The 18,011-nt window shown below is 42.0% G+C and overlaps 1 protein-coding gene and 1 pseudogene across 3 annotated transcripts in view; one reads left to right on the top strand and one right to left on the bottom strand.

The window, feature by feature from the left end:
* Nucleotides 1-630: 630 nt before the first annotated feature.
* MARK1 (microtubule affinity regulating kinase 1) overlaps nucleotides 631-18,011 on the top strand; it is a 118,226-nt gene continuing 100,845 nt past the window's right edge. For all 3 annotated transcript variants that reach the window (XM_053908960.1, XM_053908959.1, XM_053908961.1), the window contains exon 1: nucleotides 631-1,069. In XM_053908960.1, coding sequence (XP_053764935.1) covers nucleotides 1,019-1,069 — 51 coding nt within the window. In that variant the 5' untranslated portion in view covers nucleotides 631-1,018. The remainder of the gene's footprint in view (nucleotides 1,070-18,011) is intronic.
* Nucleotides 9,802-12,420, bottom strand: LOC109276600 (60S ribosomal protein L35-like; annotated as a pseudogene).

The raw sequence follows: 18,011 nt of genomic DNA, 5'->3' as shown, positions 1-18,011 counted from the left end.
ACCCATTCTTCCCGATGAAACGGACAAAAGGGGGCCGCTTAATTGCACCAGCGCCCTCTCACCTCGCCCGGCAAAACCCAAACACGAGTACAAATAAAAGCCACCAGAGGCTCTCCGACGACCGTACTCCGCGGGTGGGGCGAGAAACAAAAATAAACAGCGGGGCCCGCGGGCGAGAGCGCGCGCGAGGAGGGGGAGGAGCGGCCCCGCATCCCTAATGAGGGAATGAATGGAGAGGCCCCCTCGGCTGGCGCCCGCCCACCCGGCGGCGGCCGCCAAGTGCCTCTGGGCGCTGCGTGCCGCGCCCGCCGCTCCGCGCGCAGCCGGCTCGGGCCGCTCCTCCGGCTGAGGCGCGGCGGCGGCGGCGGCGAGCGCGCCGAGCAGCCGGGACGGACGCGCCGGGCAGCGGGGCGCCGGGAGCCGGGGCGCCGCCGCCGCTGGGCCCCGGGCGCGTGGCTGCGGCTCGGCCGGGCGGCGCCGCACACCTGAGGCGGGGCGCGGGGCGCGGCGCGGGCGGCGCTGTCAGGGCCGCGGCTCCCGGGCCCGAACCGCGCTCGCCGGGACGAGCCGGGCAGTGATTTGCGGGGCGAGCTCACCTTCAGCCATGGCCCGGGGAGCCTAGCGGGGCCCGGCCGCCGCCGCCGCCGCCCCCACCCCCCCCCCACACACCCCGGCCCCCCTTCCCCGCCTCCCCACCCCTCCCCTCGGCGCCGCATCCCGCCGGCCTCGCCGCCCGGCCCGCGCCGGGCAACCGCCCTCGCCCGGAGCCCGCCCTCGCTCCTGCCCGCGTCCCCCCGCCGGCGCCGCCGCGGGAAGCGGCTCCCCCTCCCCTTCCTCCGCGTCTTCCTCCCCCTCGCCCCGCCGGGGCCGCTTGTTGCACCGCCCCGCGGCCTGCGGGAGCCGCTCGGCCCGGCCCCGCGCCCGCACCCCCCCCTTCCGCTCGCCCCCCCCCCCCACCCCGGGCCCGCACCCCAGCCCGGCCGGCGAGACCCCGGCCCGACCCCGCCGCCCGCACAAAATGTCGGCCCGGACGCCATTGCCGACGGTGAACGAGCGGGACACGGAGAACGTGAGTAACCCGAGCCTCTCCCCTCCCCTCACACACACCCCCCCCCCCCCGGGAGCGGCGGGGGCGAGACCCCGGGCCGACCCCCGCCTCGCCCTCCGCCGGGCCGCCCCCGGGTCCCCCGAGCGGCCGCCGCCGCCGCACGGTTTCCACCTGGAGCCGGCGTGCCCCCTCGCCCGCCGCTCTGCCCCCTTTTCATTCCAACCCCATTTCGCTGCTTTTCCCTGCAGGGCGAGGGCGGGGGCTGTACGGGGAGCCCCGTCCTGGGTGGTCCTCCCGGAGAGGACGGGCTGATGGAGGGCAGGGAGGCACGGGCGAGGGCAGAGTGGGCATCCCAGATTGCTGTATTTGTCCCTCGGCATGCTGTATCCCCACCCGAATGTTCGCTCCGCCGCCGCGGGCGAGCCGGCTGACTGCCTCTCCCCCCCCCCCCCCCCCCCCCGCTCTTCTGGCCCTCTCGGTCCCCTGCACCCCCACCCCCCTGCATTGCCCCATGACTTTGCTTTTTGTAACACTGTGTCCCATTTTGGGTCGTGGGCTCCGCAGGCGGAAGGTCGGGAGGGAAGGGGCAGAGCGGTAGTAGAGATCGATGTGTGTTTGTGTGGATGAGTTCCTGCTGCTGAGATACTCTTCGGGAGAGATGAGTACAAGAATTTCCCGGACAGCCTCTGTGGCCCTGGGGTTACAGCAAAAACGTTTAAAAGCCGTAGGAAGCCAGCGGCTTTTCCTTCCCTTCCTCAAGTCTGGGGCGATAATTCAGGGCAGGTTTTACTTTAAATATCTCTCCTCCTCCTTGGAGTGTCACACGGTGCATTTCTTTGAAGGAAGGATTTGCTGTGTCTTTGATCAAATTGCCCTCAGGAGTTTTTATCTGGATGCAGATGTCCCTGGTGTTTCAACTCTTGAAAACCAAAAGGACCAGATCAGTTAGTTGTATTCCCACCTTCTGAAAAGTACAATTGTGTGTGGGTGTCTGTGTGAGTTTCTTTGTGGAAAAGGGTTTGTTTCCACCCCCCCACCCCACCCCCTCGTTTTTGTTTTGTTTTGTTTTGTTTTGTTTTTAATCCGCATGACTTGTAAATAGGGCCTTGGCTGATTTTCTGACTGGTTTTTAAGGAGCTAGCAGGTACCAAGTTTGGTGGGCCGTCCAGATCTGTCTGGTTGTCTAGTTTAAGTTAGACTCCAGCTCTCAGTGGACCATTGCCGTCGCATGGTTGGTAAAATAAAAAAATGAAGTGCTTTGGCGTTCTTAGACAAAAGGTTTGCAGGAGAAGACACAAGCTCCCCTCTGAAGTGTTGGCGGCTGGTATAAACAGATTATTTAATCTTGGGAGCGCAGGGGAACACAGAAACTTAATATAATTATATGAAGGGAGAAGAAATTCTAGTAAGAGACTATTGTTAGAAGACCTGGGAAGGTATTTCAGAGTGTGCTTTTGTCCTCCCTAGCTTGTCATGCATTTAAAACGGTCAACACGGTGTAAGGCTGCTGCCAGCATAAATTATAACTTCATTTTGCATCATAAGTGTTTTAAAAAATAAATAATTGATGCACAGTTTTGACTGGAAGATTGAAGGAGGTCGGGGGTGGGGGATGAAAAATTTGGTTAAACTTGATCTTCAAGTCAAGTTTTGCTACAGAATTTTTCTAATAGGAACTCTAAAAAGATGCTTGTCATTGTGTCATTTCAGTGTGAATGGAAAGTAGGATAGATGATGGATGACCTTTGTGTTTATTAGTAAAACACTGTGTGCTCACCTAGGAAGGGTGGAAAAATACATTGTATTTTCTTTTGGATTTCCAGTAGTAAAGCTCTTTCCATAAGTGTGCGTGAATAAGGTACTTTTTAAGGACATGGGATAGCATTGTAAGAATATGCGTCAAGGAATAGCACAAAATGCAGCATCACAAGTAAGACCCCTGCCCCCCCCCCCCAAAAAAAAGACCCTAGTGGATTTTTAAGCAAAGCAGTAATTGTGTGATAAATTTTGTTGTACCTTCTGAAAATAATCATGCTGTATAAACACATTCGCTCCGGTTCTGAACATGTTATTTCAAAGTCACGTTTATGGTATTGTCTTCTGTCCTTGTGTTGTAAATGACTGTATCTCCCTGTACCTTACTTTATCTAATTCTGATTTTCTCCTAATTGCCTAATATCTCCCAATTTGTGGAAAGTATTTATTGTTACACTCTAGCTGTTAATTTATCAGTTAATGTGCGCCCAGCTTTGTTTTTGAGCTGGAAGGCATACAGAAGTATTACTTAAGATAAGGCCTCTCCCCTCAAGCAGCTTACCCGAAATATAATCCCGAACAAATCTTGTACAGTAGAAAGTTGTGTAAATAGGGCTAAATTGGTTTGTGCGTGCCATAGGTGTTTATCAAAGGGACTACCAGAGATGGCTATTAAGTCATTGCTGTTATCTCTCTGTATTCTCTGGCCTGTAGTAAGTGTCCTAATCCGTTTTTACTCACCTCTCATCAATGAAATAAAGAACAAACCTGCTTGTGAGCTAATATGCTAATGCCAGTAAGACAATCAAGATGGACGTTGCCAGTCCTTTTCAGTTAAAGTGACATATTTAAAAAGGTGGTTGTGAAAATTTATTTTCATATGACTATAAAGGTTTCTAAGTTCTTTGAAATATTAAGGACATAACTAAAAATATTCTTTCACTGCTGGAAATGTTTTAAACAGGGCAGTTTTAGAAACCATCTTTGTGTGTTATTGTCATTTTCAGCTAATATAAAATTTTGTTTAGTCATGTGAACATATTTGGATTTTGTATTCTTGGGAATATGTAATACCTATCCCATGTGTGTCACTAATAAATGTTGAGGATAAATTAAGGTTTTCAAAAGAGGTGTGTTACACCACTAATCTCCTGTTACTACCACTGTATCTAGTAGAGTCAGCAAGAATTGCTTTTCTTTGAGAACATTCTGTGTGTACTTTTTCAGGAGTTCTTTTCTCATAGGTGAAGGGATTTGTGTGTGCATCGGTGGTAGGCCTGAAATGGCTAAATACCACAAAATAACCAATGATGAACTTTCCATGCCATCAACACTTCATAGCGAAGTAGAAAAGGCACGTTACAGATAATAGAATTAATTTATGCAAAATGTGTTTGATTTTAGGTTGGAAAAAATCCAGAAAAAGAATGGGTATTTGAAGTTTTTTTTTCTTCTCTTAGATTATGCTTGGTTAGTTCCAGCATGACCGTAGGCAATCTATTACCATTACTTGTAGGTGCTTTTAAATGAAGCAAGATAAATTGTTTTTCTGTGTTTCAGAAAAACTCTGATCGTGCTGATTTTTCTGAATGCAAAAGGCCCAGACTAGCTTTCTGTGGTGAATTTTAATCAGTATGAAGATAATTGATTTGACCCCTTCTTGGAATGTTTTGGTTAAACTTAACTTTGAATCTTCTAATAATAAAACTTTTGAAGGTGATTCTTTGGATAGACGTGAAACTCACTGTGATGAGTGTAGCAGTTCTTAGCGTGTACGAGGCGCCATCAGTACTTTGTGCTGTGGGAATCATTGTTAGTAATGTGAAAAGGCAAGAGAGAACATGCCATTGCCACTACCTTTGGGTACCCTGTGCATACCTCACATGTCACAGTACCTATCCTACGGCACCCTCATTGTTGGCTTATTTTGTCCCTTTTACTCTGTATCCCCGGCACCCAGCAGAGCATCTAGTAGTAATCTGTAAGACATCAGTGCTGGAACATTCCCCTTTTGAATTTTTTCATTTATCATCAGATTAAGTTAGTGACACTGGGAAGTTATGGTAAATATCGCATAGTACAGACAGAGGCAGAAGCCTTCAGAAAGTCAACTGACCACCCAAGGTTATGATCTCTGACATCTTCCACTGTTGCTGTACTCATGCTGTTGCTTCTTAGAGGTTTTTTTTTTTTTTTGGTTTGTTTTGTCTTTGTCTTAGAACTTTTAAAAGAATATATGAAATGATATAAAATGCGTTATTAGAGGAAGAACGGGCTATGCCCTGCTCATCTTTATTTTGAAAATATTTTCTCTGTCTCAGGTGCCCTGCTCTTTCTGCCTCATCCCAAACTCACAAATCCCTTAAGATATGGCTCACGTTTCTAAGAAAAATTCTGATACGGTTGCAGCAAGCAGTGCTCTCTGCTGTAGCTGAATATCGGTCTGTGCACAGTCCACACTCCTGGTCTGACAGTCCATTGTGAGAGAACATCTCTACCTTCTATTCCTTTCTGTCCAAAGTGCTGTTTTTAACTCTTCTTTTTTTAAGCCCAGATTGTTTAAAATCAGCTACATAGTTTTTAAGTTATTATTTTTTCACCATTTCTTCCTCCTTCTCAGACTTCCCTTTGGATGTCATTTTCCCTTTTCCCAATGAACACCTTTGAAGTTCTTTTGGTGAAGGATTGTTAGCCATAAACTTTGTTTTTTAAATGTGAAATGTATTTTGCCCTTATTATTCAATGATAGTTTTGCTCAGCCTCTAATTCTAAGATGACAGTTATTTTCATTCATTGCTCAGAAGATAGTATTTCATGGTCTGCTGATTTCATTCTGTTCAGAAGTCATCTGCCGGTAGCTAGGTGATCTGTTCCATCCGCCTCTGTAAGAGTCTCTGCTTTTCTTTAGGTGATGGACTTTACTACAGTGTATTTAGGTGTGGATTTCCTTTTTTCCTTCTTGCTTCCTATGTCTGTGATTTCCTGTTTGTCATTAGTTCTAGATACTTACCAACTTTTATCTTTTTGAAAATAGCCTTGTTTCTGCTCCCTGTGGCAGTTCATTTGGGGAGTCTGATTACATAACGTGAGGCCATAACTCCTCTGTGTGCCTTAACTTCTTACTCATTTTTCCCACATGTTCACTGCCTGTCTGTACTATAAGCTGCATGATTTGTTTGGATTTATCATCTGTGGATTTGTATCTTTCATCACTTCTGAACTGAATCAAGCATGCTCTCTTTAAATATTAACTTATCTCTGTTCTCTCTAGTGTTTCCAGTGCTCTCATTAGATATGTTAAAATTGCTCATTCTATCCTACATATGTCTTAAACTCTCCTTCCCCCCCCCATTTCATTGTTTCCCTATACTATCTGCAACAGTTATGTAATATTTAGATTTATCTTTTAGTTGGCTAAATCTCTTTGGCCGTATTTAAATCAGTTAATCTTTCTGTTAAATTGTGTTCAATGGTGGTAGGCACATAACATGAAATCTACTCTCTTAAACTCCTAAGTACAGTATTGTTAACTGTAGGCTCAATGTTGTATAGCAGGTCTTTAGACCTTTCTCATCTTGCATGACTGAAACTTTATACCATCCAGCAGCAACTCCCCCATTTTCCTCTTTTTCCCAGCCCCTGGCAACTACAATTCTACTCTCTGCTTTTATAAGTTTGACTAAGTTAAATGGAATCATGCAGTGTCAATCTTTCTATGATAGGCTAATTTCACTTAGTGTAATGTCCTCGAGATTCATCCATAATGTAGCGTGACAGAATTCCCTTCCTTTATGGCAGAAATACTCCATTGAATGTATATCACACATTTCTTTATCCATTCTTCCGTTGATGGACATTTGGGATGTTTTCATAACTTGGCAGTTGTGAATAATGCTGCAATGAACGTGGGATTGCAGATATCTCTTTGACATCCTGATTTCAATTCTTTTGAATAAATATCTGGAAATGGATTGCCAGATTATAGGTTCTATTTTAAAAAATTTTTGAGGAACCTCCATATTCTTTTCCATAATGGCCACACCGTTTTACATTCCCACCAACAACGCACAAGGGTTCCAATCTCTCCATATCTTTGTCTGTTTTGTTTTTTGATAATGGCCATCCTAACAGATGTGAAGTGATAAACTCGTTGTGGTTTTGATATGCATTTCTCTGATGATTAGTGATGTTGAGCATCTTTTCAAATACCTGTTGGCCATTTAGATGTCTTCTTTGAAGAAATGTCTTCTCACGTCCTTTGTTCATTTTTTTAAAAGAATCAGGGTTTTTTGCTTTTTGTTTTTTTTCTTCAGTTGAATTGTAGGAGTTCCTTACATATTTTGGATATTAACCCCTTTCAGATATATGGTGTACAAATACTTTCTTCCACTCTATAGTTTGTCTTTTCACTGTGAGGATTGTTTCCTTTGCTGTGGAGAAGCTTTTTACTTTGACGTAGTTCCCCACCTTTTCACTTTTTGCCTTGATTGCCTGTGATATTTGTGTTATATCCAGGGAATCATTGCCAAGATCATTGTAATGAAGCTTTTCCCCTGTGTTTTCTTTAAGGGATTTTACAGTTTCAGGTGTTATATAAGTCTTTAATGCATTTTGAATTAATTTTTGTGTATGATATAAGAGGTCCAATTTCATTCTTTTGCATGGGGAGATCTGGCTTTTCCAGCATCATATGTTGAAAAGATTGTCTTTCATCCCTTGTGTATTCGTGGTACTCTTATCAATAAAAGATCATTTAACCATATATACATAGATTTATTCTGTGCTTTCAATTCTCTTCCATTGGTCTGTATGCCTGTCTTTATACCAGTGTCATACTGTTTTGATTATTAGAACAATGTAATATGCTTTGAAGTCCTAACTGTGAGGCCTTCATCTTTGTTCTTCTTTCTCAAGATTGCTTTGGCTATTCAGGGTCCTTGTGGTTCCTTATGAATGTTAGGATTTTTTTCTTTTTTCGTAAAAAAAATGGCAGTGGGGTTTTGATAGAATTTTGTTGATCTGTAGATCTCTTTGGGTAGTGTGGATATTTTATCAGTGTTACATCTTCCAAATCATAAACACAGATGTCTTTCCATTTATTTGTGTCTCCTTTAATTTCTTTTAGTGATGTTTTGTAGTTTTCAGGGTAGACATTTTTTTGCTTCATTAGTTAAATTTATTACTAAATATTTCATTCTTTTTAATGCTATTGTAAATGAGGTTGTTTTCTTAATTTTCTTTTCACATCACTTGTTGTTAGTGATTTTTATTTGTTGATTTTGTAGCCTGCAATTTTATTGAATTCGTTTTTAGTTCTTTTTTATTATTTTAGAGGGAGAGAGAGAAAGAGAGGGAAAGAGAGCAGGGGTGAGGGGCAGAGGGAGGGAGGGGGAGAGAGAGAGAGAGAGGGAGAATCCCAAGCAGGCTCCATGCTCAGTGCAGAACCCGAACCCGACACAGGGCTCTGTCCCATGACCCTGGGCTGGGACCATGACCTGAGCCAAAATCAAGAGTCAGCTTCTCAACCAACTAAGCCACCCAGATGCCCTGAATTTGTTTGTAATTCTAACAGTTGTTTGTGTTTCTTGGTGGAGGTCATATGGTTTTCTACATATAAAATCATGTCATTTGCAAACAGAGATACTTTTACTTTTTCCTTTCCAGTGTGTATGGCTTTTATTTCTTTTTCTTGCCAAATTGCTTAGGCAAAATCCTAAGATTTTCAGTACTATGTTGAATATAAGTGGCAAGAGGAGGCATTCTTGTTTTTGGTAGCAGAGAATAAGCTTTTGGTTTTCATCATTGAGTATGATGTTAGCTGTGGGCTTTTCATATATGGTATTGATTATGTTGAAGTAATTACCTTCTATTCCTAGTATGTTGAGAGGTTTTGTTTTTTTTTTTATGATGAAAGGGCATTGAATTTTGTCAAATGCCGTGTCTGCATCAACAGAGATGGTCATGTGATTTTCATCATTTGTTCTGTTAATGTTAATTACACTGATTACCTGTGTTGAACCATCCTTGAATCTTAGGAATAGATCCCATTTGGTCAGCATGTATGATTCTTTTAATGTGCTGTTAAATTTGGTTTGCTAATATTTCATCTAGGATTTTTCCATATATATTCATCAAGGTTATTGGCCTGTGGTTTTCTTGTAGCATCTTTTTCTGGTTTTGGTATGAGAGTAATGCTGGCCTCATACAATGACTTAGAAAGTGTTTCCCTCTCCTCAATTTTTGGAAAAGTTTTAGAAAGACTGGTCTTGATTCTTCTTTAAATGTTTTATAGGATTTACCAGAAAGCCATCTGGTCCTGGGCTTTTCTTTGCCGAAAGTTTTTGATTACTGATTCATTCTCCTTAGTAGTGTAGATCTGTTCAGATTTTCTTTTTCTTCATAGTTCAGTCTTGGTCAATTTTATGTTCTTGGGGATTTCTCCATTTCTTGTAGGTTATCCAACTTGTTGGTATGTAATTAAGGTAGTTTCTGACCATCCTTTCTAATTCTATGGCATAAGTTGTAATGTTTCCTCTGATTTTGTTAGGTTCTTCTCTCTCTCTCTCTCTCTCTCTCTTTTCTTAGTCTGACTAGAGATTCTTTCATTTGTTGATTTTTTTTTCTTCAAAAAACAAATTCTTTGTTGACTTAAAGATTTTTTTCTATTCTGTATTTCATTTATTACCTCTATAATCTTTATTCTGATTTCCCTCTACTAATTTTGGGCTTAGGTTTTTCTTTTTTCTAGTTCCTTGAGGTGGAATTTGAGAGCATTCTTTTTGTTTTTTAATCTTTTTTGTTCTTTAATTTTAAGGTCTTTATTGCTATGAACTTCCCACTTAGTACTACTCTTGCTATATCCTGTAAGTTTTTGTATATTCTATTCTATCCTTTTCTTTTCTTTCTTTCTTTCTTTCTTTCTTTCTTTCTTTCTTTCTTTCTTTCTTTTCCAATTTGTTACTGTTTTACTGATGCCCATGCTCAGGCCTTGACCCATACTAACCCAGTAGGCATAGCTGCTTCTTCCACTGCTGCTTCTTGGTCCTCAGGTTTTCGTCCTTGTTCAGCAGGGCGCGCACGGCATGTGTGTTCTTCAGCCACAGATCCAGGGGCTTGTACTTCTTGTCCTCGTAGAATTTCCTGAGGTTCTCTTTCTGAGTCTGGCTAATGGTGGTGAGAACACGGGTGATGGATTTGCAAACAGCTCAGATCTTGGAGAGCTTGGAAGCCACGCCACCTGTCTCGTCCACGACGCACAACTGGGACAGCTCCACCTTCAGGTCTCCCATCTGTTCAAGCAGCTCCTCCTCCTTGCCGCGAAGGTGTGGAGCCTTAATCTTGGCCGTAGCTGCACAATCTGTCCCTGCTGCCGAAGGAAAGAGGATTGTACGTTGTTTTCATTTGTCTCGAGATATTTTATAATTTCTGTCTTGATTTCTTCCCGACCCAATGGTTGCTCAAGAATATGTTGCTTAATTTTCACACATTTTCCGGTTTTCTTCTGTTGCTGATTTCTAGTTGTATACCATTAGTTTGGATAAGATACTCGGTATAATCTTAGTATTATTAAATTTGCGAGACATGTTTTGTACCTCACACGTGCCCCATCCTGGGAAATTTCTATTTACATTTGATAAAAATGAGTTCTGCTGCTATTCAGTGAAATGTTCTGAATATGTGTGTTTGGACCTTTTGGTCTGTAGTGTTGTTCAAGTCCTCAGTTTTCTTCTTGATAGCTGTCTGGATGTTCTATCCATGGTTGGAAACGGGTTGATGAAATTTCCAACTGTTACTGTGTTGCTGTCTATTTCTTCCTTCAATTCTGTCAGTATCTGTTTCATATATTTTAAATGTTCTGATGTTGAGTCTATAAACACTTATAATTGTTGTATCTTTTTGGCCCATTGACCACTTTATCATTGTATAATGTTCCTATTTGTCTTTTCTCTGTTTTGTCATTCTTTTGTCTTTCTTAACCTTTCTTGCTGTCTACCTATGTGTTTCGTTGATATTTTTTTTAATGACATGCTTTGAGTGGTTTTTTTTTTTTTTTTCCATTTTCTTTTGTATCTTCTCTAGGTATTTTCTGTGTGGTTCCCATGGGGCTCACATAAAACGTTTTACAGTTATGACAATCTGTTTTAAGCTGATGGCAGCTTAACTTCAATCTCATACAAAAATTCTGCTTTTATTTCTTCCTTCTTCACACTTTATATTGTTGTTGTCACAATTATATCTTTTTGTATTGTATATCTATTAGCATATTTTATAGTTTTAGTTTTATAAATACTTTTGTGTTTTAATTTATATGCCAGGATAAAAGTGATTTACGTACCATATTACAATATTCTGTGTTTGTGTTTATTTTTCCCGTTACCTGTGAAGTTTATATTTTCATATGGTTTCCTGTTACTATTTAGTGTCTTTTTGTTCAACTTGAATGACTCCCTTAAGCATTAGGCAGGTCTAGTGGTGATGAACTCTCTCAGCTTTTTTTTTTTTTCTCTGAAAGCTTTTATTAATTTTTGAAGGACAGTTTTGCTGGATATAGCATTGTTGGCTGGCAAGTTTTTTTTCCCCCAGCAGTTTGAATATTTTATTGCACTCTTTCCTGGTCTGCCAGTTTTCTTCTGAGAAATCTGTGAATAAGTTTATGAGGGTTCCTTGGTACATGACAAGGAATTTTTATCTTGCTGCTTTCAAAATTCTCTTTGACCTTTGACTATATTTGATTATAATGTGCTTTGGTGAGGACATTTTTGGGTTCATCCTGTTTTGGATTCATCCTGTTTAAATTCTGTTAGGTTTCTTGCATCTGGAAATCTGTATGTCCATTTTCGTCCTCATATTTGGGAACTTTTTGGTCATTTTTTTAAAAATATAAGCTTTCTGTCTCTTTTTCTCTTTTTTTTTTCTGAGACTCCCATAATGCATATATTGCTTTATAATTCCCTTAGACTTTCTTCACTCTTTTTTTCTTTCTTGCTGCTGCTGCTATTATTGTTGCTGTTCTTGTGGCTGGATAATTTCAAGAAAATGTTCAAATTTGCTCATTCTTTCTTCTGCTTGATCTATGATTGAACCTCCCTAATGAGTTATTGCATTCTTGAATTGAGTTCCAAAATTTGTTTGGTTATCTTCTATATTTTCAGTTTCCTTGTTGAAATTCTCATTTTGCTCATTTATCATTTCATGACCTCATTGAGCATCTTTATGTCTATCATTTTGAATTCTTTGCCAGGTAATGCATATACCCCTGTTTCTTCAGTGTTGGGTTTTTTTTTTTGAAGATTTATTTCCTTCCCTTGATTGGGCCGTTTCCCTCTTTATTTGTGTTCTTTATAACTCTGTTAGTATCCACACATTAAAAAAAATGGCTACCTCTCCCAGTCTTTCTGGACTGGCTTAATAACGGAAAGATTTTTTTTTTTTAAGTTTTACTTATTTATTTTTTGAGAGAGAGAGAATATCAAGCAGACTCCACACTGTCAGCACAGAGCCCAGTGCAGGGCTCGAACTCACAAACCTTGAGATGTGACCTGAGCCGAAATCAGGAGTCGGCTGTCTAACTTACTGAGCCGCCCAGGCGGCCCCTTACATTGAAAGATCTTCGCCATTCAGTCCAGCTAGAGATTCTCAAGGCTCTCAAACCTTTCCTGTAGATGTGTCTTTTCTGGATGTGTGCTTATAGATGCCTGATTAGAGGGATTTCCTGGTTGTATTTTTTAGGAGCTGTAAGCTCTTGCTCCCTCTGGTGTCTGTCTGCTGTACTGTGGTTCTTCTGAAACAGCAGCATCCTGAGCAGCCCGTGTTGTTCTCACCATACCCTTACCCCCGGCATCTAGCATATGCTGGTTCCCGTCAGCACCCTGTGTTGAGCTGGACACAAACTAGTGGAGTGTTGGATGCATGTTCCATTCTTCTCTTTCCTCATTGTTAAATTTTTAATTTCATGAATTTTATTTTTCATTCTCAAAGTTCTAAATTTTTCCCTCAAACCAGTCTGGCCTAGTTTATAGTTTTTTGGTCTTTGCTTGTTTTTGTGATTTCATCTTCATTTCCTTAAACATTTAATATGTATTTACTTCCTGTATCTGGAAATTCCACTATAGGAAGTCCCTGGGGCTTTAGCTTTATGGTTTGTGTCTGCTGATTCTCATTCCCTGTGGCTTGTTTTTTTTCTGTATTTGCTGGTCTTTGTGGGTGAACTTGTATTTGCCTGATTTTTATCTGTGTGAAACTTGGGGGTCTGAACTGAGGATGACTTCTAGAGAGGATTTGTTTTGCTCCTACTGGGAGCCCCTGCTGACATGGGACATTCTTTTTTTTAAGGTTTTATTTTTAAGTAATCTCTACTTCCGACATGGGGCTCAAACTTACAACCCTGAGATCAAGAGTCTCACATGCTTTACTGACTGAGCCAGCCAGGAGCCCCTGACCTGGGACATTTCAGTCTCCTAAAGGTGTCCCAAACTCAATGAAGGAGTTTTAAGTTCAGCTCTCCAATGTTGTAGTAGGTCCCAAGCTTAGTATGTGGACCCCAGGGCAGTGCTGGGTTTTGTAATTGCTTTCAGCTGGAGATTTTAAATGTTTGTTTATTTTTCCCTTGGATGTTTCTCTTCAAGCTCAGCAGTACACTTTTAAAAAAGTGTGTTTTATCTTGGAGAACCTTTCACAGTATCTTGCCTACTGTACTACAGAAAGACTGGAATAAGCTTTTTGAAAATGGGTGTTCAGAAATGTCCATACTTGTTTGATTTTACTACCCTTAATTATATGTCATTTCTAAAATTCTCATATCTACACACTTAAACATGTAGACAACTTTCTAACCTGTTTATAAATCTTCTAGGTCAAAAATCTTAGTAGATTTTGGAAGCCATTTGTTACAGATATTTAAGTGATTAATTTTGAAAAACTGCTGATTGTCCTCAGGAAGGTGCCCTACTAACATGACTTGTATAAAAAATTGTCACATAGTTGGTGAATGAATTGAAATATGAATACAGTCATTGATGAAGTCAAGTGTCAACATAAACAGAACTTAAAATCAGGCCTTCAGATCTCAGTATCACAAATTGGTAAGCCAAGATTTAAAAAATCAAGAAATCTATTAATATTGCATAGTGATGTTTTTACTAATCACTGAAAAGTTGGTCCCATTGAAATTTAATCTATTTCCCCAAATTTTCATCTTTTTGGTATTATGTGTTTTAATGTATATAATCTGTTAGTAGAATAGTACATAATGTGGTGTATGTAACTATTCTTATAGTAGCCCATACTTAAAACTTTTAAAGATGTGGTAATTGATCTAAAGTTTGGAGACCATTCTGTGCCATAGAGTTTAGCATTGTTCTAGAATTCTCTATGTGTAAACTTTTTCTTCCTAACTAAATTGAAAATACTTTGAAGTCAAGAACTGTTTTTTTTATTTTTTATTAAAAAATTTGTTTTTCAGTGTTTATTTATTTTTGAGAGACAGAGCATGAGTAGGGAAGGGGCAGAGAGAGACGGAGATACAGAATTCAAAGCAGGCTCCAGGCTCTGAGCTGTCAGCACAGAGCCTGACGCGGGGCTCGAACCCATGAACCGTGAGATCATGACCTGGGCCGAAGTCAGATGCCCAACCGACTGAGTCAGCCAGGCGCCCCGAGAACTACTTTTTTTTTTTTAATGTTTATTTATTTTGAGAGAGACAGGGAGAGAGCGTGAGTGGGGGAGGGGCGGGGGGGGGAGAGAGAGAGAGAGAGAGAGAGAGAGAGAGAGAGTCCGTCCGTCCGTCCCACATAGGCTCCACGCTGTCAGCACAGAGCCCGACACGGGATTCAACCCACAAACTGTAAGATCATGACCTGAGTCGAAATCAACCCACTGAGCTACTCAGGTACCCTAGGGACTACTACCAATATTACTTCTGTGTATCCTATATTACCTACCATAGTATTTGGTATATTTTTGGCACTCAGCAATTTAATAAATCAAGGTCTAGTTTATTGATTCATTGTCAACTATAGTGAGTTTATGAGCCAGCTTGGGAGATCATTTCAAATTCACATTCCCTAACCCCTGCTCTGTCCCACTCTGTATTCTGAGTTAGTTTCTCTAGGGTGAGATCACAGACTTCCTCTTTGTAAACTTCTCAGTGATTCTGATGCTGGTGTTCACTGGCCAGGCTTTGAAAAAACCGTGATTTATGTGATGATGATGAAAATGATTGCATTGTAATAAACCTCACCTTTTGGTTAAAATGAAAAAAGGCATTATGGTTGCTGGTTATGTTCTAGAAAGTAGGGTTGGAGAAGTGATAAATCAGTCCTTCCAGTGGGTGGTGACAGCGATAGAAAACAACAGGGAATTGTCTGTCTCGGAGGTAATCAGGTACACGTGCATGGTATTTGTAGGTGTAAGATTGATGAAGGAGGTAATGAGGAACTTCATGTTCCTCCTTTTTCCCAGCATTATGTGCTCAACCGTACTGGGGGAGGCGGTAGCATCAAAATAAAGGGGTTCCCGGCGTGGTGCCCTTTCTTTTGAGAAAGTATTATTTAATACTGTTTTGACCACTGTGTTGGTTTAGTTCAGGTTGTAAACAAATCAGAAGCTAAGCAATAGTCCAAGGTTTTAATGAGCTACCTGTAAAGGATATAGTAATAAGTTTATTTCAAATGTTTAAAGCATGACTACCTTTTATTTTGGAATCAACAGCGCTACTTTCACAATTTCAAAGGAGGGTTTGCTTTTATATCCTTTTCTGTTTGTTTCATGTCAACCGGAGACGATAGGGATACAAAGGCGAATGAAACCTGTTCCTGCTCTGAGGGCCTCAGAGCCTGACGGGGAGATAGACACAGAGACAAACAAGTGCAGTAGAAAGTTACAGTCCTTGTCACCTGAGTGATCAGAACGCGGAATAAAGAAGGCTGGGGGGGGAGGGGCGGGGAACCCAAGAACGGTTCGTAGCCTTTGAACTAAGGCTTGAACCATAAGTGCTCCTTTCCCAGGTGGTTCTGTGGGAAGCAGAGGAGGACACTGGGCTAAAGGAGCATTGTGCACAGAGGCCCTGAGTGTGGGGTTGAGAGGAGGGGGCAGCAGCCCAGGGGGGCATTAGTGAGAGGACCAGGCAGGGCCTTGGCTGTCTCCGCAAGAGCTGGTCCTGGAGACAGTGGTAGCCCTTGGATGATTGAAGTAAGGGGCCAACACTAGTAGATTTGTATTCTGTATGCCTGAGTGTTTTAGAAATACACTCGTTTTTAAATCTAGTGACCTGGGCACCTGGCTGGCTCAGTTGGTAGAGCGTGTGACTCTTGATCTTGGGATTGTGAGTTCATGCCCCACGTTGGGTGTAGAGATTACATAAAATCTTTTTTAAAAATTTCCTCTTAAAATGAATTTGAGCCCTCCTTTCTCAAGGTTCACTAAACAGCTTTTAATGTAGTATTTATAAGAACTTGATTTGGCATTATCGGGAGAAGGGTTTAGTAAAGGGGAGGTGCCAATGCCAGTGACAAAGACTCTCCTTGAACCAAACTTCAGGTGGCTCCTCGGGGCCTTTTTCTCAGTTAGGTTTTGACCTTGGCCTTCATGTCTGCCCTGTCTTTGCCAGGCCTGCACAAGAATTCTTGGCAAGAATTCTAAGTCAGTTAAGTGAGAATTCCCCCCACGCTTGATGTCTGACCGCCCTGGGTATCTAATCAAGTTCCTCACCCCCCAACGTTGATGTCCTCAAAGTTGTTGGCCTGCTTCAGCAAGGATTCTCTTAGACCAGTTTAGCAGGAATCCCCTGACCCTGAGGTCTCCTCTTAGTAATTTTCCATCCACTCACCTCCTCTCTTGGTGCCACGACTGAATCCCCAGCTGTCTTTACCATAATCAGAACTGATCTTTCTCCCCTATCATCATACCCCTGCTGTAATAATGTTGAATAAAACCTTCCTTACCACTTAACAAGTGTAAGAATAATTATTTCTTTTTAACACCAGTTCAGGAAAGATTCACATTGCCTAATGAAATGCCATACACACTGCACTGTGGTAGAATGTATTGGGAGTAAGGTGAGCGAAGCCCACAGTAACCATAAAAGTACTGGTGGACCAGAAAGGAGAGCCTGCCCAGACTTAGGGCAGAGGGTAGTATGACCTAAAGGGACTAGGACAGGGATTTAGCTAAGGCTACGGTTGGTAATTCATCATTCTTTCATGGTGTCCTGTCTCTGATTTTGACAAGTGGTGACCACAGTTGACCCCAGGGAGATGATTATTTAGCCGGGTTATCTTGGGAAAGTCACTTAAGCTCTCTTTCTTCTCTCTGATGCTTACTGGCACATCTCATTTTCATATTTACCTATAAACCTGGCATGCTCTTCTCTGTAGAGATGACTAATGGAAGGGCAGTACTAAGTCACGGCAGTGATCCTTCTGGCCACTCTCAATTCTGTTTTCTGCTTAAATAACAAAAACTGGAGGGAAATAAGTTACGTACCAGTGGCCACTTGTTTAAACTCAGGGAATTAACTTCTCAGTAAATTCTTAAACACAGATGCCCCGAGGACATTCTAAGTAGGAAAGCCTTGAGTTGAGAAGGTTGATAACCAGCCTGGGTGATTGTCTCTGCCTTTCTCTTTTCCCTTCCTCTCCTGGAAGGGAGAGAAATCAAGGGGAGGGAAGAGTGTGTCGGGAAGGAGACTGTGTTCTCTGTTCTGCCAGAAGTGAATTATTCATCATGCTCCTGGTTCTAGCTCGAATGGGCTTTGTGACAGTACTTTCAAAGTGTACTGACTGTGATTTCCTTAAACCTGTCCCACATATAATGCTGCACACTGCTTGGGACCGAGAGCCCCAGCTCTGAGCCAGCCGCAGTGTCTGGCATGATTGGCTTTCAGAAGTGACTGGAATTTCTTGCTGTGTTGCACAGAGAAGAGCAAGAATATGTCAGTAAAATACATTCCCTCTCTTAAAGTACTTTAGCAAGGTGCTGCGCGCGTAGTAGCTGCTTGATGGGCGTTTAGTAAATAGATACAATTCAGATTCACTCATTCTCTGGCAAATTTTGAAGTACTTCACGAGTCTACTGTGTAGACACGGTATTTACCTTTTACATTCTGGTCATTTTTCAATGAATGACGTGTTTTGCAGACAGATTTCCTTTCACCCCTGGTATTCATGTTCATAACTGAAAGTCATCCATTAAATTTTTATTGTACTTTAAA

Source organism: Panthera pardus, unplaced genomic scaffold (assembly GCF_024362965.1).
Source record: "Panthera pardus isolate Hobbes unplaced genomic scaffold, ASM2436296v1 HiC_scaffold_21, whole genome shotgun sequence".
NCBI classification, from domain to species: domain Eukaryota; kingdom Metazoa; phylum Chordata; class Mammalia; order Carnivora; family Felidae; genus Panthera; species Panthera pardus.
The sequence above is the reverse complement of the archived record's forward strand: the minus strand, read 5'-3'. Positions and strand labels throughout refer to the sequence as shown.